At 44.0% G+C, this 26705-nt stretch overlaps 1 protein-coding gene across 1 annotated transcript in view; it reads left to right on the top strand.

Annotated features, from left to right (window-relative positions):
* LOC143930931 (alpha-2-macroglobulin-like protein 1) overlaps positions 1-26705 on the top strand; it is a 281168-nt gene that overhangs the window by 117428 nt on the left and 137035 nt on the right. Inside the window, exons 18-19 of the mRNA XM_077455621.1 lie at positions 3887-4007; positions 15955-16180. Coding sequence (XP_077311747.1) covers positions 3887-4007; positions 15955-16180 — 347 coding nt within the window. The remainder of the gene's footprint in view (positions 1-3886; positions 4008-15954; positions 16181-26705) is intronic.

Raw genomic sequence — 26705 nt, forward strand, 5'->3', positions numbered from 1 at the left:
CTGCCTGTCATTTTTTAAATGACCCTGTGACAAAAGTCTCTAGAGAAGTGCAGTATATGTGGAAGAAGGTATATAACACCCCGCTTCAATCTGTTGCTTTGGGGGGCCACTGGTCTATCACACCAGTTATAATACTTTTTTCTAATTGCGTTTGTCACTCTTTGTGGTATTGCTGCATAACCGCTCAGCAGTCACAATGCTGCACAGTGGAAATATATAAAATACTTTCTAATATAGAAAGCATAGTATAGTGCGTGTATTACACCCCTATATACTGCACACCAAATAGTACACCTATACCAGTCCTTAAAAGGACGTTTGTGGACCTAATAGTAGCTAGCTAGTGAATTACAGACTGTCCCTGCTCCAAACAGCAAACTCTATCCCTACACTGAGAAAAGACAGCTGCAGAATTGGTCAGCACTGCAGTGCACTATAATATGCTTTCTGTATTTGAAAGAAAGTATATTATAAATGTATTACAACCCTATATACTGTACACCTATACCAGTCCTTAAAAGGACGTTTGTGGACCTAATAGTAGCTTGCTAGTAGCTAGTGAATTACAGACTGTCCCTACTCCAAACACCAAACTGTCTCTACACTGAGAAACGACAGCTGCAGAATCAGTCAGCACTGCAGTGCACTATAATATGCTTTCTATATTTTAAAGAAAAAATATTATACGTGTATTACAACCCTATATACTGTACACCTGTACCAGTCCTTAAAAGGACTTTTGTGGACCTAATAGTAATAGCTAGTGATTACAGACTGACTGTCCCTGCTCCACACAGCGTCCTTTCCATACACTGACAAAAGACAGAATGTAAAATGGCTGGCAGTTCAGGTCTATTTAAAAGGTACGGGGTATGTCCATGTGCTGAAATGTCTCAATTGGCTGTCCTGTACCCCATGATGGATGTGTCATGGGTCAAAGTTCTTCACAATGTAAATGAATATGTCCGCCGCGAACAGTGCCAGAAGTCCGCTGGTTTCGCGAATCTCGAACGAGCAAAGTTCGCCGCGAACCGATCGCCGGGCGAACCACAAGGCCATCTCTAGTTAGTAACACCTTCCCCCAGTTCAGCTGCTACAATGGCTTCTTCGTAGAATCAGGGAGGAAGGGAAGCTGGTGGTTCTTGTAACCCCGGCATGTCCCAGAAGATCCTGGTATGCAGAGATCACAGTAGGGGGCCCATGGACCCTTCCGCCACGTCCAGACCTGCTCTCACAGGGACCAGTATTCCACCCTTCCTTACAAACTCTAAATTTAACGGTTTGGCTATTGAAACCCATATTCTAAAGGAGTTCCAACTTTTCAAGTTAGAGCGCATTCTACCAGAGCAGTTAGTGCTTCATGGGCGGTGCATCACCAAGCCTCCATGCCTCAGATCTGCAAGGCCACAACTTGGTCTTCAGTCCTTACATTCACTAGATTCTATCAGCTGGATGTAAAAAGGCGTGAGGATATCGCCTTTGGGCGCAGTGTGCTGCAGGCTGCAGTATAGGTCCTCACGTCTGATGGCGCCCTGCTTTTTTGGTGTCTCCCTCCCCTCAAATGGCATTGCTTTGGAAATCCTACATAGTTATTACTATGGCAGCTTTGTGTTCCGTGATGTACGAAAAAAGAAAATAGGATTTTTATAACAGCTTACCTGTAAAATCCTTTTCTTTGAGTACATCACAGACACAGTTCTGTTCTTGGGATACTTAATTGCTTTGCTAAAAAAAACTGAGGTACTCCGGGTATGGGAGGGTTATATAATGGAGGGGACTTCCTCTCTTGGGTGTGCCAGTGTCCATCACCTGAAGGTGGCCTATAACCCACATAGTTATTACTATGGCAGCTCTGTGTCCCGTGATGTACTCGAAGAAAAGGATTTTACAGGTAAGCTGTTGTGAAAATCATATTTTTTTTGTTTTTTTGCATTTCTGTATGTACATACCAAGTGCCTTTATGATCATCAGTCCTTCTAAAAAAAAAAATGAAAATAAAATATTGAAGATAAATAGTTACATCTATCTGAATAGAGAACTGTAAATAAAATAGTCAAGAGCTATGAAAAAACTCAATATAAAAAATAAAAATTAAGTAGACACAATGACAATTTAAATAGACACAATAACAAAAAGTATCCAATCAATAAATATATCTATCTGGTCCTTCTGCTATGTGCTTATATTTATGTTGTTTATAATGTCTGTGTAGTTAAAAAAAGAAAATGAATATCGTTTCCACCTCCATGTTTGATGGTGGGGATGGTGTTCTATTGTTTCCACCTCCTTGTTTGACGGTGGGGATGGTGTTCTGGTGGTCATAGGCAGCATTCCTCCTCCTCCAAACAAGGCGAGTTGAGTTGATGCCAAAGAGCTTGGTTTTGGTCTCATCTGACTACAATACTTTCACCCAGCTTTCCTCTGAATCATTCAGATGTTCATTAGCAAACTTCAGACTGGCCTGTACATGTGCTTTCTTGAGCAGGGGGACCTTGCGGTCACTGCAGGATTTCAGTCCTTCACGGCGTTGTGAATTACCAATTGTTGTTTTGGTGACTATGGTTCTAGTTGCCTTGAGATCATTGACAAGATTTTCCCGCGTAGTTCTGGGCTGATTCCTCACCGTTCTCATGATCATTGAAACTCCACAAGGTGAGAACTTGCAAGGAGCCCCAGACCGAGGGACATTGACAGTTATTTTGTGTTTCTTCCATTTGTCACCCTCTCAGCAAGCTGCTTGGCTATAGTCTTGTAGCCCATTCCAGCCTTGTGTAGGTCTACATTCTTGTCCCTGACATGCTTGGACAGCTCTTTGGTCTTGGCCATGGTGGAGAGATTGGAATCTGATTGCTTCTGTGGACAGGTGTCTTTTATACAGGTAACAGGCTGAGATTATGAGCACTCCCTTTAAGAGAGTGCTCCTAATCTCAGCTCATTACCTGTATAGAGGACACCTGGGAGCCAGGAATTTTTCTGATTGATAGGGGATCAAATACTTTTTTCATTCATTAAAAGGCAAATCAATTTATAGCTTTTTTTTTATGCGTTTTCTGTGTATTCTTGTTGTTCTGTCTCTCGCTATTGAAATAAACCTACCATTAAAATTATAGACTGATCATTTCTTTGTCAGTGTACAAATGTAAAAAAATCAGCAGGGGATCAAATACTTTTTCCCCTCACTGAATATATTCCCAACATGTTTTGCCACTAAGGGCTTCTTCAGGGCTATAATAACAAATGTTTGTACAGCATGTGTTAATTCAGAAAATATGTAAATTAACTGTCCGCAACATATGCCCAAACAGCAAGTTGTCATACTTACACAGTGTATAGCTAATAAGAATTTAAACAAGAGCGCCTGTTCCTTAAGTCAAAGCCCATATCCAAATTAGATAAACTAAAAAGGTAAGTAAACAATAGTATTTTTCCTTGCACCGTATATGTAAAATAAAAATAAATATAAATATAAAAGTTTTGATGTACATAATTGGTTTTATTTTATCAAATATTGGTGAAGTACTATTCAAAGTATAGTTACTACCATAATCTATTGTTTATCTATGCCCAAACCCAGCAATAATGTCTGGGTTTAAGTAAAAGGGCTATACAACATATCCATTATTTGTTCTAGTTACCAAGCCACAATATCAAGTACTAGCAAGATCTATAAGCTAAAGCTTAATGAAGAGGAGGAAAGGCGTGCCTATATGTCAACAGCAATTTGCAATAGCTTACCTATTAACCTTACAAATAGGACTGATTTGCCCCCCCAGCACCCCTCCCTCTCCATTCCTCATAGACTTCAATGCAGTTTGTGCAAATTCAACAGCGAATCAAATTTTGATAGGTTCACATTTTATCTTATATCCCTACCGTATGTTTTAAGCTTTAGATTTTGAATCAGTAATGGAAAGGAAAGAAGGTGAGCATCCCAGTAGCACAGTAGAAAAGGAGAAGCCACGGATCTATTTTCCAGAGACATGGATATGGCAGTTGGTAACTGCTGGGTAAGTCAACCTCTGCAAATATTATGTTATACAGTGTTAATTCAAAATAAAAAATAAATATGTTGCTGAGTCTATTACATATTTAAGGGATTATTCCACCTGAATGGACTTGAGTGGACTGGTGGATGGTTGAGGTCCTATTCACTCTCATATTTACTTTGCCTATGCTAGAGCTGACTATGTCCAATTTGCTGGACGAAAACCTACTTTCTTGATCATACATCACGGGACACAGGAGCTTCATTACATAGTGGGTTATATAGGCACCTCTGGTGATTGGACACTGGTTGACCCTAATTAAGGAGAATTCCTCCCCTATATAACCCCTTCCATTTGGGAGGCACCTCAGTTTTTTCGCCAGTGTCTAGGTGATGGTCACGTAAAACTTTAGCTCTATGCAGGTCCCTGCAAGGGCCGAAGGGCTACAACAAACCGGATCCATACCTCGGGCCGATATTTGACTCCCAAGATGGTATAGTACCCGGGCCTCGTCTGCCGAAGAAGCGAGGTTTTGCCTGTAAGTCCTCTCCATTGGAAGACTGGGCTCTGGGAAAACCAGACTTGGTGTACTGTTTATACAGAGCGCACGAAAGTTTCTGGCAGAGCTTTCTATATGGCCCAGGTGGGAGGTTCTTCCGAGTAAGAGCCCCAGATATACCTGAAGGTTGGCTAACAATACCCGCCGTGATGGGTGAAGGCTGGAATTTGTCTGGTTCAGCAATTCCTGCGGCGGGGACAGGTAAGGGAAGTCATCCTGTATATTTAATATATGAATGGATTTCTTCATTGTGAGTAGTTGTATGTCTTACCTGGTTTCCACAACTAGAGGGAGTAAGAGCAGCCTGATGCATACTTACATGCCTTTCAATACACACGCTCAAGTGAAAGTCTGTTTCTCCAGCTAACTCACGTCTCCATTGCAGTCCCTGCCACAAAGAAGGTAAACAGGGGTCCCACGCAGTTCAGGGGTCCCACGCTGCTCCATTTTGGGTTCTCCCCCCCCCCCCCCCCGGATTCCGCGGTCCTCATGCACGCGCGCGGGCGCCAGGCGGCAGTTTTTAAAAGCCCAGAGCGTCAGGGGACTGTAATTGGAGACACAGGAGCTGTGGGCAGTAAGCATCCGTGGGGATTGGATCCAGGCAAACCTTAAGACACCTACTCAGCATCAGGTTGTGCAGTTTAAGCATATATTTATTTATTGTGAGACTTTAAGCGCAACAGTGATCGCACTTGTACTAGTACCTCTGCTTTGTAGCCTAGTACTATGTCTCCTCGTAAGAGGGTCTCAGGGGGAGGTAATAAGAGCACTGGCAAGTCACCGCCTAGGTCCAGGGGTTCCAAAAGTGCCTGTAAATTACCATCCCCCCCTGCAAGACTGGAGCCAGCCTCTCAAGACGAGTCAGTGCCCCTGTCGGGTTTTGCAGCCTCTCCTAATGTCGCAGCCCCGGTTTATGTCACTGAGGACTCCCTTAGGGCTACATTGGAGGGTTTTGAAGGGAGAATCATGAATTTTATTTCTGCTTCCCGAAAAGATAGCAGGAAAAGGGGTAGATCCCCTCCCTCTGCTGAAATCCCTCTCTCGGATGGTTCTTCTGAAAATGAGGAGGGATCCCTATCTTTGGATAGGGATCATGAGCAGTCGGATGAGTCAGAGGAAGAGGAGATAGTCCCCTCCTCCCAGGCACTCAGAAAGCAGGTGCAGTATTATACTGAATTGGTGCGTACCACATTCAGAATGCCTGCTGCTGAAGTCGCTACATCCTCTGTTTCTTCCCTGGGAGTCAGGAAAGCCCACACAGACTGCTTATTCCTTCCCAATTCATCCTTTAATGGATAAATTGATGTATGAGGATTGGGGACATCCCGATAAACTGTTTACTCCTCCCAAGAGGTTTTCCATGCATTATCCTGTGGAGGAAAGTTTCACCAAGAAGTGGGGGGTCCCATCGGTCGATGCGGCTGTTTCTTGTGTGAATAAGAACCTAACTTGTCCTTTGGATAATGCGCAGGTATTCAAGGATCCAACTGATAAAAAGCTGGAAACCTTATTAAAAGCCTCCTTTTCCATGGCTGGCACTGTGGTGCAACCTACAGTCGCAGCCTTGGGGTTGTGTCAGTTCCTCAAGGAACAAGTTAAACAGGTGCTTGGGCTCCTTCCCAGTGAGGAAATAGAAAATTATGCAGAATTGCCTCACATCCTGTGTTTCATAATTGATGCGATTTTGGATTCCGTCCAACAAGCATCACGTTTGTCTCTCATGTTGGTTCACATGCGAAGGGCCCTATGGCTAAAGAATTGGGCTGCTGAGCTGTCATGCAAAAAACATTTGACTGGGTTCCCGTTTAAAGGGGAGCATTTGTTTGGGGAAGAATTAGATAAATTCGTCCAAAATATTTCAGGAGGTAAATCTACTCTCCTTCCAGTCAAAAAGAGCAAGCGTCCTTCATTTAGGCGTGCTCTTTCTCCCGAAGCATCAAGCTCTAAACAGTGGCAACGGCCTTCTCAGTCCTCCACTGCTAGAAAGGCTCAAGGCCGAGCCCAGGGACAGAAAAAGACTTGGGGGCGAAAGCCTGCCAAGCAGAGCCCCAAAACTTCCTTGTGAAGGGGCGCCCCCGCTCGGCAGAGTGGGGGGAAGGCTCCTGCAGTTTGCAGGCGCCTGGCGGGAAGAGATCCAGGACAAGTGGGTGATCTGTTCAGTATCTCTGGGCTACAAGCTAGAGTTTCAGGAGATTCCACCTTTTCGTTTCCTAAGGTCAAGGATCCCCAGGGATCCAGTAAAGCAAAAACCGCTATTTCTGGCCTTAGATCAGTTACTATCCCAGGGTGTGATAGTAGAAGTGAGCCCGAAAGATCAGGGTTCAGGGTTTTACTCAAATCTCTTCACCGTTCCAAAACCAAATGGAAGTGTCAGACCTATCCTGGATCTGAAAGACCTAAACCGGTTTTTACACATCCAGACCTTCCGAATGCAGTCAATCCGCACTGTGGTCTCCTCCCTGCAAGGGAGAGAATTCTTGGCATCAATAGATATCAAGGATGCATATCTCCATGTGCCAATTTTTCCCGCACACCAAAAATTTCTAAGGTTCGCGGTAGAGCGGCGCCATTTTCAATTTGTGGCCTTGCCGTTCGGGCTTGCTACAGCCCCTAGAGTCTTCACAAAGATTCTGGACCCTCTCTTAGCAATCTTAAGAGTTCAGGGCATAGCCGTCATGGCTTATCTAGACGACTTGCTTCTCATGGAGAAAACTGCAGCGTTCCTAAGTCTCAGCGTCACCAAAACGCTAGAACATCTAGAACGCCTAGGTTGGATTATAAACCTAGAAAAGTCGTCCCTACAACCGACTACCAGGTTGGAATACCTAGGTATGATTATCGACACCGCTCAAGGCAGGGTGTTTCTTCCAAGGCTAAAGGCCTTGGCCATTGGAGATCTGGTGCGCCTGATTCTGGGCAGAAGATCTTCCTCCATTCGGTTGTGCATGAGACTATTAGGGAAGATGGTCACCTCCTTCGAGGCCATCCCATTCGCCCAGTTCCACTCAAGGCCTCTGCAAGGATGCATCCTTGCGGCTTGGAACAGGAAGCCCCAATCCCTGGATCTTCCTATGCGTCTATCCCCCGGGACACGCAAAAGTCTTGTCTGGTGGTTACAAACCAGGAATTTGCTGAAGGGCAAAACTTTTCTTCCTCTCTCATGGAAGATTATCACAACAGATGCCAGCCTGACAGGTTGGGGAGCTGTATTGGAGGGAACGTGCTCGCAGGGGAAATGGTCTGCGACCGAAAGTCTACTGCCCATAAATATCTTGGAGATTCGGGCAGTTTACATGGCACTCATAGAGTGGTCTTACAGACTGCGAGGTTTCCCGGTTCGGGTTCAGTCCGACAATGCCACCGCAGTGGCTTACATCAATCACCAGGGCGGTACCAGAAGTCTGGTGGCCCAAAAGGAGGTGAATTGCATACTTGTCTGGGCAGAAAAGCATGTTCCGTGTCTTTCTGCAGTCTTCATCCCAGGAGTGGAGAATTGGCAGGCGGATTTTCTCAGCCGCCAGCAGTTGTGCCCAGGAGAATGGGCTCTGCACCCCGATGTGTTTCAGAACATATGTCACAAGTGGGGTACTCCAGACGTAGATCTGTTTGCGTCCAGGTTCAACAGGAAACTGGACAAGTTTGTGTCAAGGACAAGAGATGCACTTGCTCAGGGGTCAGATGCTCTGACGGTTCCCTGGGATCAGTACAATCTGATCTATGCCTTCCCCCCGAGCCCGCTGCTGTCGCGGTTCCTGGGAAGGGTCAAGAGGGAGACGAAGTCGGTCCTTTTGGTGGCCTCGGCTTGGCCCAGGCGACCATGGTATGCAGAAATCATGAAGTTGGCAGTAGGCAGGCCATGGACCCTCCCTCTCCGGCCAGATCTGCTCTCACAGGGTCCAATCTACCATCCTGCTTTACGCAGTCTGAATTTGACGGTCTGGCTGCTGAGACCCACATTCTGAGAGACCGTGGCCTTTCGGGGCCAGTCCTTTCTACTCTGGTCAATGCCAGAAAGCCGGCCTCCAGGCTTGTTTATTATAAAATCTGGAGGACATATGTTTCCTGGTGTGAACTCAGGAAGTGGCATCCTAGAAAGTATGTCATTAACAGAATCTTGGCCTTTCTCCAGTCAGGCCTAGAAATTAATTTGGCCATAAGCACTATTAAAGTGCAGATTTCGGCCCTGTCGGTATTTTTTCAAAAACCGCTTGCATCACATTCCCTGGTACGGTCTTTTATCCAGGGGGACCGCCAGTTAAACCTCCGGTATGCCCATGGGATCTGAAATTGGTTCTCTCGGCCTTACAGGGGCAACCATTTGAACCTTTGCATCTGGCTTCTTTAGCTCTCCTGACTAAAAAGCTGGTCTTCTTAGTAGCCATATCTACGGCTAGAAGAGTATCAGAGTTGGCAGCTCTTTCCAGTAAAGAGCCGTATTTAATTATCCATAAGGACCGGGTGGTCATGCGTCCCAACAGGTCCTTTCTACCTAAGGTGGTTTTGGGTTTCCATTTGAATCAGGATGTAATCCTACCATCCTTTTTTCCGGACCCTCAGTCTGCAGAGGAAGAGTCTTTACACACTTTGGATGTGGTTAGAGCAATCAGTGTTTATCTTCAAGCAACTTCTCAGATAAGGAAAACTGATTGTTTATTTATTCTGCCGGAAGGCCCTAGAAAGAGCCAGGCAGCGTCAAAGTCGACTCTCTCAAGGTGGATCAGACAAGTTATTTCTCAGGCCTATGGCTTAAAGGGGAAGATTCCTCCTTTTCAGGTGAAAGCGCACTCTACTAGGGCTGTCAGTGCTTCTTGGGCAGTGCATCACCAGGCCTCCCTGGCTCAGATCTGTAAGGCTGCGACTTGGTCATCAGTCCACACATTCACCAGATTCTATCAGGTGGATGTCAGAGGGCAAGAGGATATCGCCTTTGGGCGCAGTGTACTGCAGGCTGCAGTTTAGGTCCTCAGGTCCCTGGCGGTCTATGTTTATAATCTGTGTCTCCCTCCCCTCAATCTGAGCATTGCTATGGGACATCCCACTATGTAATGAAGCTCCTGTGTCCCGTGATGTATGATCAAGAAAATGGGATTTTTATATACAGCTTACCTGTAAAATCCTTTTCTTGAGAGTACATCACGGGACACAGGGCTCCCGTCCCTCTTGGGTTTTACGTGGTTTCTTATTGCTTTGCTACAAAACTGACGTGCCTCCCAAATGGGAGGGGTTATATAGGGGAGGAATTCTCCTTAATTAGGGTCAACCAGTGTCCAATCACCAGAGGTGCCTATATAACCCACTATGTAATGAAGCTCTTGTGTCCCGTGATGTACTCTCAAGAAAAGGATTTTACAGGTAAGCTGTATATAAAAATCCCATTTTTGTACCTGGACCATTTATGGTGCAGGGGTAGGCAACCTTAAAGTGGTGGAGATCTACCTGAACAACATAAACATGTGCATTGCATGGCAATCATGGGTTTAAATCAGGTGGTGAGAAGGCATCATATTACCTCCTCACCACATATCAACACACACTTGGATCGCTGTTCAGAGCAGCACTTGAAGGAGCCCTTAGTTGCATTCAGCAATGGCACCTTAGGGCTCATTCACATGTAAAGTTGGGGGTGATAAAACAGCAGGATATAATAGAAGTCTATCTCTAAGCGCAGCAAACCTTCAGGAAATCTGCAGATACACTGCACTGCACCCGCTTGCTTCACACTGACCTAAAGATCACTTCTTTCCTGCTGCTTGCCCCACCCCGGAGACTGCTAGCCAGGATAAGAGGTTGAGTGCAGATGGTATTACTCGAGCCGCCACTACAGAGGAGGCTTCGGCTTATGTGGCTCTTGCTCTCTACTACAGCTCCAACTTTTCAAGCAATACCTCTGCATTGCACTCTGTTTGATGCTTTGGAATGGCGGGTCAGCAAACCCAGACTACGATCTACCAGTCACCTGTCTGCGATCTTCTGGTTGCTGACCCACCGTTATAGAGACATTCTAAATTAGTCCACCCAAAATAGATAATACAGTTTTGTATTAATAGAGGCTTGTGGAATTACCCACCAATGGTTTATATCTGTTGTTAACTCCAGAGACAAGGTAGTTGATTTACTAAACGCAGATAGGCTGTTCACTTTGCAAGGGAATTTTCCCTTAGCTTAGTGAATGTTATAAAAATTCCCTTTGCCAACAAAACCCAATCACATGCAAAGAAAATTTTTAAAAATGGTACCATTACTTGCACATGATAGGACTATGGAAGTCAGCAGAGCTTCACCTCATTCACTAAACTAAGGGAAATCCCCCCTGCAAAGCAGCAGCCTATTTGTCTTATAGCTCAAAATTTGGGTTTTTCCCTTAGCTTAGTGAATGTTATAAAAATTCCCTTTGCCAACAACACCCAATCACATGCAAAGAAAATGTTTAAAAATGGTACCGTTACTTGCACATGATAGGACTATGGAAGTCAGCAGAGCTTCACCTCATTCACTAAACTAAGGGAAATCCCCCCTGAAAAGCAGCAGCCTATTTGTCTTATAGTTCAAAATTTTAGTTTTCATGGTTATTATGAAGCCTCTCTCTCACAATCAGATATACAGTGCTGTGAAAAAGTACTTGCCACCTTCCTGATTTTTATTTTTTTTTTCCATATTTCTCACACTTAAATGATTCAGATCATCAAACTAATTTTAATATTACACAAAGATAACCAGGGTAAATTCAAGATGCAGTTTTTAAATTATTATTTCATTTATTAAGGGAAAAAAGCTGTTCAAACCTGCCTGGTCCTATGTGAAAAAGTAATTGCCCCCTCTCATGCTGAATCATGAATGAACTGTGATTAACCACAATTTTTTGTGAATTTTTTGGAAAGCTGAGTCCAATTTCACTTGCCAGACCCAGGCCTGATTACTGCCAGGCCTGTTGAATCAAGAAATCACATAAATAGAAGCTGTCTGACAAAGTGAAGCACACTAACAGATCACAAAAAGCCACACATCATGCCACAATCTGAAAAAATTTAAGAACAGATTAGAAACAAAATAATGTACATGTATTGGTCTAGGAAGGGTTTCAAAGCCATATCTAAGGCTTTGGAACTCCAGTGAACCATGGGGAGAGCCATTATCCACTAATGGAGATAACTTGGACAGTGGTGAATCTTCCCAGGAGTGGCCGGCCTACAAAAATTACTCCAAGAGCATGACGACGATTCATCCAGGAGGTCATAAAAGAACCCAGAACAACATCTAAAGAACTGCAGGCCTCACTTGCTTTAGGTAGGATCAGTGTTCACAATTCAACAATAAGAAAGAGGCTGGGCAAAAATGGCATCCATGGGAGAGTTCCAAGGCCAAAGCCACTGCTGACCAAAAAGAACACAAAGGCTCATCTCACGTTTACCAAAAAACATCTTGATTATCCCTAAGACTAGGGATGAGCTTCGAGTTCGAGTCAAACTCATGTTCTACTCGAACATTGCCTGTTCGCCTGTTCAGCGAACAGTGAACAATTTGGGCTGTTCGCAGCAAATTCGAAAAGCCGGAACACCCTGTACAAGTCTATGGGAGAAATCTAAAGTGCTCATTTTAAAGGGTAATATGCAGGTTACTGTCCTAAAAAGTGTTTGGGGACCCGGGTCCTGCCCCAGGGGACATGGATCAATGCAAAAAAAAAAGTTTTAAAAACGGCAGTTTTTTCAGGAGCAGTGATTTTAATAATGATTAAAGTGAAACAATAAAAGTGTAATATTCCTTTAAATTTCGTAGCTGGGGGGTATCTATAGTATGCCTGTGAAGGGGCACATGTTTTTGCTGCTTAGAACTGTCCCTGCACGAAGTGTCATTTGTGCAGGAAAAAAAGTCTTTTAAAATCACTTGCGGCTATTGTCGGGTCCCGTAATACAGAGAACACTCAATGAGTGTCCTCATCAACATGGGGACAAGGTGCTTTGAGGGGTCACAGACCCCCAAAGCATCCTCCCAATGTTGAGGGTATGTGGCCTGGTACGGTTCAGGAGGGAGGGGGGGGGGCGCTCTCTCGTCCCCCCCTCTTTTCCTGCGGCCTGCCAGGTTGTGTGCTCGGATAAAGGGTCTGATATGGATTTTTAAATTTGATGCGGGGTTCCCCTTAATATCCATATCAGACCTGAAGGGTCTGGTTATGGATATTTAGGGGGACCCCCACGTCAATTTTTTTTAAAAATTTGACACGAGGTTCCCCTTAATATCCATGTCAGACCTGAAGGGCCTGGTAATTGAATTTAGGGGAACCCCCACGCTTTTTTTTTATTTTTTTATTTTTTTTATCAATGAATGAATGAATTGTCGGCTAATGCAGAGAACACTCATTGAGTGTTCTCTGTATTACGGGACCCGACAATAGCCGCAAGTGATTTTAAAAGACTTTTTTTCCTGCACAAATGACACTTTGTGCAGGGACAGTTCTAAGCACCAGAAACATGCGCCCCTTCACAGGCATACTATAGATACCCCCCAGCTACGAAATTTAAAGTAATATTACACTTTTATTGTTTCACTTTAATCATTATTAAAATCACTGCTCCTGAAAAAACGGCCGTTTTTAAAACTTTTTTTTGCATTGATCCATGTCCCCTGGGGCAGGACCCGGGTCCCCAAACACTTTTTAGGACAGTAACCTGCATATTACCCTTTAAAATGAGCACTTTAGATTGTGAACATTCGAGTCCCATAGACTTTAATAGGGTTCTAAAGTTCACACGAAGTTTAGGTCTGTTCGCAGGTTCTGGTGCGAACCGAACAGGGGGGTGTTCGGCTCATCCCTACCTAAGACTTTTAGGCAAAGATTCTATGGACTGATGAGACAAAAATGTTACTTTTTGGAAGGTTATATCTGGCATAAAATTCATACAGTATTTCATAACAAGAATATCAATACTAACAGTCAGACATGGTGGTGGTAGTGTGGTGTTTTGGGGCTGTTTTGCAGCTTTAGGACCTGGACGACTTACCATAATTGATGGAACCATGAATTCTGAGCTCTACCAGAAAATCCTAAAGAAGAATGTCCGGCCATCAGTACGTGACCTCAAGCTCAAGTGCACTTGGGTTATGCAGCAGGACAATGATCCAAAACACAACAGCAAGTCCACCTCTAGTCAAAGCCCGGACTTAAATCCAATTAGGAGGCTGTATCATGACCTTACACAGGCTTTTCATGCTGGAAAACCCTCCAATGTGGCTGAATTAGAACAATTCTGCAAAGAAAAGTGGGCCACAGCAATGTGAAAGACTCATTGCGAGTTATCGCAAATGCTTGATTGCAGTAGCCAAGGGTGGCACAACCAGTTATTAGATTTAGGGGGCAATTACTTTTTCACATAAAGCCAGGCAGGGTTGGAGAGCTTTTTTGCCTTAATAAATGAAACCATCATTTAAAAACTGCATTTTGTATTTACTCAGGTTATCTTTGTGTAATAATACAATGATTGATGATCTGAGTCATTTAACCTCCCTGGCGGTACGATTATTTCGGATTTTAGGTGCTAAAAGCGGTACCATTATTTTACATGAAAATTTGGCGTTTTATATTGTAGTCCTGCAATTCTTAGGAATAACTCTCTTAAATCTGTCCAAACCAGAGTCTAGCAGACATCCCGGGTATAATAAAGTTTGAAAAATTTAATCATAAATTATAATATAATAAATAATTATAAATAATTGTACCAAATAATAATATAACAATAATAAAAATTATTCAATAATGTAATCAAATCAAAAACACTGAAATTTGCTCAGTTGCAGAATTGTCACTGTCATTACTTTTCAGTATTTGATGACGGATCTCCCCACAAATCGCGATCACTCAATTCTGCGAGTGATTCTAATTTATTATCGCTGTTTTCTAGCTGGTCTAAAATCATTTTTGATGTACAGTGACAGTTTTGGTTGCTATGGACAATCTCCAGTTTCCTGGCATAAAGAACAGTTTTTATTATATAAAACTGCATGCAGGACACTGGGCAGACCACTAGGGACAACGGGGATGTGAAATATTTACATACAGCAATGTAATCTGTAAGATTACATTATACTGTATGTTTACTGTTTGTTTCACTTTTTGAATTTGGCGCCGATCTCCGTGCCCGTGCGTCGCAACGCTCGCAGGGCACGGAGATCGGCGGTGTAATGCATCGAGCGAGACACGGCTCGCTCGTACAGCGGGGAGACAACGCTGGATCCGAGGGAGAAGGTAAGTAATCCTCCTCCTGGATCCAGCGATGCAATCCCGAGTCTGGCTCGGGGATACCGCTTTTGGTATGAAAATTCCACCCCGAGCCAGACTCGGGAATACCGTCAGGGGGGTTAATGCCACGTACACATGATCAAATTGTCCGGCAGACTTAATCCGGCAAGCAATCCAGCAAACAATCCGCCGGACTTTCTAACGAACGGACTTGGCCACACACGGACACTCTGAAAGTCCAGAGATTTCTAACGCGATGATGTACAGCGTGTACGATGGGACTAGAAAAAGGAAGATCAATAGCCAGTATCCAATAGCTTCCTTCTCGTACTTGCTTCTGAGCATGCGTCATTCTTAGTCCGCTGGACTAGCACACTGACAAACGGATTGTCCGCTGAAAGCCAAGTCCAACGGACAAATTTTGAGTCAAAACTACGTTCTAAGTCCGCCGGACTTTACAATGAAGAAGTCCGCTGGAGCCCACACACGTTCGAATTGTCCAACGTAATGTGGTCTGGCGGACAATTCGGTCATGTGTACGTGGCATAAGTGTGACAAATATGCAACAAACGTAAAAAATAAGAAAGGGGGCAAATACTTTTTCACAGCATTGTAATTCTATTTAATATTACATAGAGCATGGGTGCTCAACCTGTGGCCCTCCAGCTTTTACAGAACTACAAGTCCCATCATGACTCTGCCTTTGGGAGTTATGCTTGTAATTGTCAATGGCTTGCAGTGCCTCAAGGCACGTGTAGTTCCACAACAACTGAAGGGCCACAGGTTGAGCACCAATGACATAGCATGTTTCAGGGATTGCGTGTTGGTTGGATGTTCGGTAGAATAAGAGGAAGAATGGGGGAGATGTACTAAAACTGGTGCACGCAGAATCTGGTGCAGCTGTACATGGCAGCCAATCAGCTTCTAACTTCAGCTTGTTCAATTAAGTTTTGACAATAAAACCTGGAAGGTTTCTATGCAGAGCTGCACCAGATTTTGCACCATTCAGTTTTAGTAAATAACCCCCAATGTTTGGTTGAATAGGAAAGAAATTTATCACTGACGTATGCAATGATGTAAGACACAGAAGGATGCCCACCAGAATTTAAAAATAAGTTTTAGTGCTCACTCTTCAATTTAAACAGCATCATTTCATTTTTTATTCTTTTTCTATTCAGGGATTCTGGCAGAGCTGAATTCCACCACAAGGCTCCAGACACCATCACAGACTGGAATGCCGGGGCCGTATGTTTGGGTCCCAGTGGATTTGGCCTTTCTCCTCCTGCCTCTCTTCGGGTCTTCCAGCCGTTCTTTGATGATCTCACCCTCCCGTATTCTGTAGTGAGAGGAGAATCTTTCACTCTCAAAGCCACAGTGTTTAACTACCTGAAGCAAACTATGAAGGTAAGAACATTTATAACATTTACTTCTGGACACATTGATGGTCAGTAATGGTGTTTGGTAAGAGGATGTAAAAACACACGTGATGATGCCAATGACTTCAGTTTCAGTGATTTGCTAGTTTTAGGTCCTGTCCAGAGCACTGTTGGGGCTACTAACTGAAAGGTTATGCTAAGCATCCAACTTGTTTTGTTTCAGCCATCCTATATTCACCAGCTTCCATTTTACAGTATGTACAGTTTGAATACCTCTTTAGCTTTTCAGAAATCTGTAGCAGCGTGAGTTTTTTCAAAAGAACTGTTTCACACGCTCCTTATCTAAGTTTTCACATTCTCGCACATTCAGCAGCTGGAGAACAAAGAATATTTGGGACAGATTACTACCTCGTTAACCCTTGGGTGGATCATATGGCAGGATGGACAGAAGGTCTAGGCAGTTGTAGTCCCTTTCCCGGGGATGGCGCAAGTGACCCCTTTCATATGGACATGATAAAAGGCCTCTGTCTAAATGACAGAGACGCATGCCCATATTATGGTCCGGATCCCCAATGGGACAAGGACTATATGCGAAAGGGAGGGGAAAAATGGTTGACATATGCTCCCTTTTGGTATGATGGGACAAATAAGAGGATTAAACCTCCCAAAATACATGATAAAGATCCAGCTTTGGAGAAGAAACATGAGTTGGAGAAATCTCTAAACCATGAAAGGTTCGCCATCACCCTGCCCCCGCCCTATAATGCTAATACAACTCCCACTGCCCTGAAAGATTTATACCCAAGTCTGAGTCCTGAGGACTTAGATTTGCTAGCAGGTTACCATGTTTCACAAACCAACAACCCTAACTCTAATCCTCCAACTCCTGTTCCCCAAAGACCACAGGCACCACCTCCACAACAACCACAGCAACAGGCAGACAGAACAGCCGTAGTTTCATCCACAGTAAGAGATACAGAGGAAGAGTCGGATGTTGAGGAAGGTAAGGATAATGAAGCAACGAGAGGATCCCATATTACTAGTTTTACTGACAGATCTGGTATAACTAACATAATAAGCCCATCAGGAAAACAAACCAAGACTAGAGCTCAAAGGATACAGCGGAAAGAGAAAGAAGAAGCCGCTGCAACTCAGCAGCTGCCCTTCATGCCCGTAGGTGACAGTCTATTAAAGAAAGTTACAGAGATTGAAGACATAAATCGCATAGTTAAAAACTGTCCTGGGGGCGTGGCCTGATGAGCGGCGTGGATGGCAGATTTCTAAGGGAGCTCCTGGTCCTCCGCAGCTCCACATCGTAGCACAGCGGTATTTAGACTCGAGCAATGGGCAGAACGAACAGGGGAACACCTCAGGCAAAGAATAAACAGATTGCGGAAGCCAATACCCGCTACATCTCGGAGTTATTCTCCCTCAGATCGGCGTCCCGACAGCTCAGCCTGGAAGGCAAGATGGCGGCATCCTGACACGAGGAGGACAGCAATGACGGATCCACAGCGGCCTCAGATGAGTGGGTAAGAGATCCTCCTCCCACAGACTCTCCCCTAACACTGGCGGTCATGACTGAGATTGCCAACGACATCGAAAACTCAGTAACCTCGGCCATAACTGAGCTTAAAGCAGAGCTCAAGCAGATGTCTGGGAATATGGCATCATAGGAGAGGGCAGGGAGGAAAAGGGACAAGGCCATCAGTAGATTAGAATCGATCTCTGAAACACACTCAAATCATCTTATAAATATCACTTAGAAGACTTAGACAACAGAGGAAGAAGGAACAATATTACAATATTAGACTCAGAGGTCTCCCCGAAAGTGTCTCACAGGAACAACTGCAACCAGCATTACAAAAAAAATGTAATAGCCCGCTGGAAAGGGACACTGACATTCCCATTCACTTTGAAAGAGCACACAGAGCCCTTAGACCTAGGGGCCCTGATAGTGCCCCCCACGTGACATCATCTGCTGCTTAGCCAGTTTCCCCCTTAAGGAGGAAATTCTGAATAAAGCCAGACAAAATGACCTAATTGACTTTAATAGCAGCCCTCTCAAACTCTTCCAAGACCTCTCTCCTATAATGCTAAATAACAGTAGAGCCTTACGTCCTTTGTTGGTGGTCTTAAAAGATCACAACCTCTCCTACAGATGGAAATTCCCATTTGCTTTGCAAGTTACAGCAAATGGCAAACAGCCAGGGCTCAAGTCCTGCGGGGAAACTCTTGGGAATGGAGTACATGTACTTTTTCCACAACAGGAACTCAGTTCCCGTTAGCAGCCATGTCCTGCAAGACTTTGAAGTATGCGAGCTGTGTGGCAGGTGCTACACAAGCAGCCACCGACATAGCTCGCAATAGTAAGTGCCGCACACCTGACCATTCAGGCATTGCCAGTAGGGGACCCCATGACAGCTTCCTCTTCGATCTACCTGTCAATCACAGCTAGCTGAGGGGTATATCAGGTCTAGGTCTAACTGACAGGTAGATCAGCTATTCTGCTCACAGGACATGCAGGTAGAGAGGTGAGCTGAGGGAAGAACATCAGTTTGGGGTGATAAGCTGAGCACAATACCTGGCAAAGTTTAATGCCAGGAGGGAAGTTTATGTGGAAATATGTGAAGGGTTGGAATAGCAGCGAGTGTGTGTTGGAGCCCTGCAGAGTTTGCAGCCCTCCAAGCTAACATACATCTCCTAAGCAGGAACACATCACTATCTCCCTAAGCATTCTGTCCAGATAATGTGCACTTCATTTATAACCTTTCCGTTTAACCCTGTGTTATCCAAACTTTGTTCAATGAAAAGTGTAAACTCACCACATAAACACTCTATATACAAAATAAAATTCCCCAACAAAGATCAGAACATGATGTTCCCATTTGCATGGAAGCACAATTGAATGAATGCTGATTATTCAGAGAATTACCGTATTTATGTTTATTGAGGATTGTTTTTTTTTTATGTACTAATAGTTAAGCTTCATACACACAATACGAAAATTGGATGAAAAATACCACTTTTAAAGCGTTCGTGCATATGAGCGTATTTTTTTTTTTTTTGGTGGGGGAGTGGATCTTGTGTGGGAGTTCCCACACTTTTTTCCCCAGGACTTGACCCCTGCAAACAGCATATACTGAGACTGCAGCAGGATATTCAGGATTTTTGCGACAATCTGCAAATCCCACTCGTGGATCTCCCGGAATGGCATCAGGACTTTAAGCTACCTGTACCCATGGGCGGATCGACAAGGTCTCCAAACACTTCTCCTACCAGCACTCCATATTAGAGAGGCAAGTACCAGAAGCATAATAACCACGACCAGCTCTCTGTCCCTTCCAGGCTCCAGAGAATCAAGAGATGAAGGTGCCACCTGAGGCTTTTTATCTATAATTTATGGCTCTATTCATAAAAGTTTACTAACCTTGGTAGTGTTCCCCTACACTACAATCTGTGTGGTTTCTCTTTTTGGATGGTCTCCTGGGCAACTAACCTAACCTCATCCTCAACCTTTGCTTAGGTTTTATTTACCTACCTGGACAGAGACCCGCGGCCACCCTCCCCCCTTGCCATTCCTTTCCTCCGTCCCTTTCCCCTGCCCTCCTTTTTTGTTATTCTATTTCTGACTTATGTTGCTCATTTTTTTTACGGTTATGAGATTTTACTCTGTCTCACAGGTAGTACTCAATACAAGGTTTGAGGTACAACGAATTGTTATCCCTTACTATGATGTTGCATCTCAGGGGTTTGTTCAGTTTAGATATCTGTTTTCTCTATTCCTAATCTGCCTCATGTTGATTTTAGGTCCTTACTCCTGTTTCCAACAAGGTAGACCAACTGCCCATTCTCCATGAGATTTCACGTCTGTATTAGACCGTTTTCTGTTTTGCTTTCGTGTCCATGCTGGCTCCCAGCTATGGAACCTAACCATAACTAAATGTGGAGCTATGGAGCCTCCCACAATAGCTCCAATAACTCCATTTAACAACCTTTAGACTATCATGTACGATAGTTGTTCGACAAAAGTAAACTAACATACTTAAGAACACTTTCGTGCATAGCACCTCTCCCACTGCCCCACAAAGTTCTTCAGACCCCCTACTAGTGGGATAATAGATAACAGTAACACTATAAGCTTTGGATCTGCAGACCATCGTGCCAATAGTATTAGACTGAGTTAAGTCACAAATATAGGCATTTTGACTTAACTCTTCTCTGCTACTCTCTCTATTTATACTCTCTATCCTTTCACTATTCCCCCCCCCCCTTTCCTTTTTTTTTTTACTCCTTCCGCTTTCCCCTCTCCCCTCCTTTCCCAATATGGCCTACTCAGAACTAGGCAAACATCCCACATTAATTTTACACAATACTAAGGGTCTGAACGTCCCTGAAAAAAGGACAGCAGTACTCAGGGAACTTACTAAAGCTAAACCGAAAATTGTGTTCCTTCAGAAAACACATTGTAAGAAAGATAAATATCCACTCTCTAAGGCTCGGTTCACACAGTAGGCGGCACGACTTGCAGCACCGCGACCTGCTGCGACCTCAGCGGCGACTTGCAAAACGACTTCTGTATAGAAGTCAATGCAAGTCGCCCGAAGTCGCGCAAAAGTAGTACAGGAACATTTTTTCTAAGTCGGAGCGACTTGAGTCGCTCCTATTAGAACGGTTCCGTAGTACAGAACGGGGCGTGACTTGTCAGGCGGCGAAGTCGCCTGGACAAGTCGCCCCTGTGTGAACCAAGCCTAAGGAAAAGATGGATGGCATAGTGCCAATGGTGAAAAAGTTTCTGCAGGATGGGATCCTGGAAGAAATTATTTCTCCCTACAACACACCTGTTAACCCTGTAAAGAAGCCCTCCTTCAGGTTTGTACAGGACTTGAGGGCCATAAATGACCCCATAGTCCCAATAGCACCCATTGTACCTGATGTCCCATCACTCCTGTCCTCCATTCCAGCAACAGCCAAATGTTTTACTGTGATTGTTTTAAAAAATGCTTTTTTCTCTGTCCCTGTAGACAAGGAGACATGGCCACTCTTTGCTTTTACTGTGTCGATTGACCAACACATTCGCCAGTTTACCTGGTGTAGAATAGTGATGGACGAACTTCCGACGGGACGTTTCGCGAAAGCGAAATGCGAACGGACCCAAACGTTCGCGAAACCGAACGTTCGCCGCGGGCCCCATTGACTTCAATGGGAGGCGAACTTTGCAAACCTTCATGTCGAATTTGCGGCCACGTGGTAATTATTAGGGGGTAAAACGTAGTCCCACCATCTGGACAATGACATAATACATGTATGAGGTGAATTTGGGATCGATAACTACAAGCATTTTTATTTTATTTGGGAAATTGTTCTAACAATTCAGGACTATGGAGCTAATGAAGGCAATGGAGGAGAGGGAAGGTCAGGGACCAGGGTAGGCAAAGAAGAGGGTGCAGGAGATGATCACCAGCAGCGTGACATACTGGAATGACACATGCACCGTGATAGAGGCATCTGACAGCAGCACCGTAATACAGAGCACTGACAGCAGCACCGTGACATACAGCGCTGACAGCAGCACCGTGACATACAGCGCTGACAGCAGCACCGTGACATACAGCGCTGACAGCAGCACCGTGACATACAGCGCTGACAGCAGCACCGTGACATACAGCGCTGACAGCAGCACCGTGACATACAGCGCTGACAGCAGCACCGTGACATACAGCGCTGACAGCAGCACCGTGACATACAGCGCTGACAGCAGCACCGTGACATACAGCGCTGACAGCAGCACCGTGACATACAGCACTGACAGCAGCACCGTAAGCAGCCCCAGGAGGAAGTCAGCACAGCACAGGGATGGTGTGATCCCCTCATAATAAGAACCCCCAGGAGGAAGTCAGCACAGCACAGGGATAGTGTGATCCCTTCATAATAAGAACCCCCAGGAGGAAGTCAGCACAGCACAGGGATATCATAAGCAGCCCCAGTAGAAATATGACACCGCTCAACCTCTTCAAAGAGGAGGGTAGGGGCATATAGTACGGTGTGCTTTTTTGGGTCAAGGAAGTGAGCAGACTGTACGTCAGTCCCTATACCGCTGAAGGACTGCTGCAGTATAGGGCAGCGGTCAGCAGTGGTGCACGTCAACCCTATCTATTGTGGACCGATAGCGGTCCTTACAGAACAGCAGACTGTACCGCACTCAAGCCTATGTACCGTAGCACCCTATACCAAGTTACCAGTCCTTATAAGAACTTTTGTGGAACAAGTGAGTTGTGAATGTTTAGCAGACTGCAGCAGAAGGGCAGCAGTCAAGTATAATATCCTTTCTATATTTGGAAGAAAGAATATTATACATGTACAAGCCTATTACTGTACCACTGATACCAGTCCTGAAAAGAACCTTTGTGGAACTAATAATAACAGCAAGTCTTTAAAATTACCCTCACTGCCTGACAACACTGCTTCCTTCCTGTCCCTATACAAATTGGCAAAAAAAGAGAACGATTAGTGGTTACTGGAACAGCTCTTTTGTGGACCTTGATAGTAACAGCTAATGATGATGATGATGATGATGATGATGAAAGACTAATCTGGCTGTCCCTGTAGCATACACCGTCCTTTCCCTTTCTCTAAACTAACAAAAGACACTCAGGCTGCTGCAAGAATCAGCAGCACAGCAAACCTATCAACACCTAACACCTATACCAGTCCTGAAAAGAACTTTTGTGTACCAAATAGCTAGTGGTTTATCTCTCCCTACTCCACACAGGAACCTGTCCCTATCGTAACAGAAGAAAGAATGTAAAATGGCCACCGGATCGGGTGTATTTATAGGTTAGGGGGAATGTCCAAGTGTCCATGTGCTGTCATGTCTCAATTGGCTGTCCTGTATCACATGATAAACGTGTCACCAAAGGTTAAAGTTCTTGTATACATTAAACACGTAAGTCCGCCGCGGCGAACGACGGAAAAAGGCGTTCGAACGTGCGGACCGCGAATGTCGGAAATTCGCCGCGAAACGACCGCCGGGCGAAACGTTCGTCCATCACTAGTGTAGAATGCCCCAGGGTTACATAGACTCACCTGTGGTCTATTCTATAGTACTCCAAGCCACCCTTGATGATGATGTTTTGATTTTTAGTTCCTCAGAGGAGGACTGCCGAGCTGATAGCCTATCCTTATTGAAATGGTTACATGTATATGGTCACAAAGTGTCTAAGAAAAATTTACAATGGTGTAAACAGGAGGTTGAGTACCTAGGATTTGTGCTGTCTCTGGGAGTTAGTCAGTCACAAAAGAGCTGCCACTCTAGTGGGTCTGCCCCGCCCACTTACCAAGAAAGACATGCTCACCTTTCTTGGAATGATTGCTTACTGCCTCCAATGGATACCTGAATGTTCTTTCTATGATAATATACAGATATATAGACAAGCAACCCTGTTTGAAATGTCTGATAATGTAAAATGGTCTGATGAAATGTTAAATGCTTTTGCCATGTTGAAATGTGCAATGGTTACCAGCCTGAGCCTCAGCCTCCCTGAATATGGCAAAATGTTTCACTTGTTTGTCAGGGAAAATTGTAGGAAAATGGCGGGAGTACTCGCCCAGGAACATGGTGGGAGACTGCGCCCTGTAGCTTTTTTTTCAAAGGTGGTTCCAGTACGGGTGCAAGGCATGCCTGCATGTCTCAGAGCACTGGCTTATTTGCAATGGTTGTGGAGATGGCAACACCATTTACCTTGAGTCATGACACCACAATTTTGAATGCCTTATTAGGTCTTAAAGGAGAACAGGATGACTTACCACCACCTCATGACTGTACACAATCAATATATCAGGACACTTCACCTAGAGCAGATATGCTTTCAGTACCAATCCCTACTGCACAAACAGTTTTTTTTTATGGCTCTTGCAGCGGTGTAATGGCTTCGCAGAGGATATGTGGCAGCAGATGGAAAGAGCATCTCACACTCTGACCTAGTCACAGCATTACTAGATGCAATTCAGTTGCCTTCAAAAGTAGCTATCATGCACTGTAAGACACATACATGACTGATATAGCCAAAGGGAATGCACTAGCTGACAAAATAGCCAAAGAAACTGCATCTACACAAAAGGCAGACATTCAAATGCCCATGCTAACACCTCAGCCATGTTCCCTGAAAGAGACACATTGGCTCACGGAAAACTGCAGGCTTGTGCCACCCCTGATGATATCGCACAATGGAACTGTGATGGAATGGTGCAAAATAATCCTAAAACAGGATTAATCTGCTGAGGGGAAACCGTGTATTCCTGTTGCTAGTGCCCCCCTGTTCATTGCACAATACCATGGACTGGGTCACAAGGGCTGGCAGGCCACATGTGAACTCAGAGATGCAGATTTTTTTCATTGCAGGACTACCTAATCTAGTCAAAGCTTTTGTACGGAGATGTGTACCCAACTACGCCATTTACCCATTTACAGATTTATTTACAGACTTTACACTTATGCCCAAAGAAGAAAAGAAACAACAATACCTTTTGGTCATAGTGGACATGATGTCATGCTGGCCAGAAATCTTTGTCACTAACAATGAAAACGCATAGACTGTGGTGAAGATCCTCACACAGGAAATTATTCCTAGGTGGGGATGTCCATTACAAATAAATTCAGACAATGGCCCAGCTTTCACAGTTTAAATCTGCCAAGATCTTGTAAAAGTACTAAAAATAGAAATTTCACCTCCCCTACCATCCACAGAGTTCATGGATTGTAGAAAGAATGAATAGAACAATTAAAGACAGGATAAGGAGAGCTACAGGTGGGAATTTTGGCAAATGGAGAAAAGTTCTCCCAGCTGTATTAGCTGAAATCAGAATGACCCCTCATAGTGTGACAGGTTATTCCCCCTTTGAGGTACTCAAGGGTAGGCCATTCCTCACACCTTGGGCCAATCATCCTTTGATGGTGGAGGAAGGTGATTTGGAACAGATACAGGAGGAATATGTAAAAAAACTGATTGAAACTCTCAAAATTGTTGAAAGAAGAGCAGCTTGTACCTCTCCTTCTTCTTCACAGGTACCGTTCCAGGTCGGTGATCACTAGTAGACATGTGCACACTGAAATATTTTGTTTTGGAATTTTGTTTTCGTCTGAAAAATAAATTTATTTAGTTACTCCCGAAATTCGTTTTTATTCATTTTGTTTCATTAAAAAATGCATTATTCCGAAAATCCAAAATAATTAAGGTTGAATCTGTCATGGAAAGCTCATGTTCTGCCTACAAGCTCAAGTAGAATTCTAATGTTGTATGACACTAGTAATAATTATATTTATTAATTATTATTACTAGTCAACCAACATTAGAATTCTTTTATAGCCTATGGGCGGAGCATTTGACCATAAATGTCTGCTCATGCCGACTGCTTTGTCGAATCTTCATGTCGAATCTTTTCTCTCTATGTCGAATAATCTTGGAATAATAGAGTTAGGTTAGGCACATTCGACCTTTTTTGCTATTGTCTCTATAATGTTGAATCTTTTCTCTCTGTCAAATCTTTTCACTCTATGTAGAATAATCTTGAACTAATAGAGCTAAGGTTAGGCACATTCGACTACAGGTTCGATGGACACAGATCGCTATTGTTAGCGTCATGTCGAATCTCCTATCTATATCAAACCGTTGTCACAACGAAAATGAAAATAAAGCACTTGTTTATGTCAGATCTTTCAGTTTTTGGATTCTGCGCGTTCGTTATCGTTTGTTAAAACGATAACTAAAATACGTGAAATGTGGACGAAAATGCATTTGGACGAAAACGAATGCACATTTCTAGTCACCAGGACCGCCATCCTTAACGAGGAAAGTCCTACCTGGATACATGCCCGCAGGTTAAAGAAGGTTGATCAAAGCCCAGGAATTGAAGAAAGGCTGAAAAGAGACAAAGCATGTGTTTTAAATCCTCAAAAGACAAGCATAGAAATAAAGGACAGTGACGTCACTCATTTCACCACAGACTTCTGGGAAGACCTTGTGCCTTCTAGTGATGTTTCTACTTCTGATCTTTGTCCCAGTGTAGATAATAACTAACTGTATCTATCACCCTGATGACTTAGGAGCCTTGAAACTCATATGTGCTGAAAGCGAAATACACACCAACCATACTGACTTTCATCTCAGAAATCACAGTAAAAGAGATGTCTCTAATGAACTGATCAAAGAAACGTGTTTTTTTGGAAAAATGTTACTGTTAAAATTTAAACATGCTTATGCTAGTATAGCGATACCCTCACTTAAGAGGGCCGCAAGTTTGGTTTGGGTCCTGAGCACAGCTCCGCCAACTCCCCGGCAATCTGCACTACCCACTTTGGCACAGTTAGTATCTAGCAATACACATTAAATCACTTATACTCTAAATATGTGTGTGTGCGTGGGTGGATAACTCAAGCTCATAGACAATCCTTGAAAGTATATAACTGACTTTACTTATTGTTTTTATAAAAGGAATAACATGAATCAAACATTTGGATTGCAACACATAATCAGGTCCCTGCAGTAACCAGTAAT

The sequence above is a fragment of the Lithobates pipiens genome, unplaced genomic scaffold (genome assembly GCF_037356315.1).
Source record: "Lithobates pipiens isolate NorthernLeopardFrog02 unplaced genomic scaffold, aLitPip1_a1.2 Scaffold_25, whole genome shotgun sequence".
NCBI lineage: Eukaryota > Metazoa > Chordata > Amphibia > Anura > Ranidae > Lithobates > Lithobates pipiens.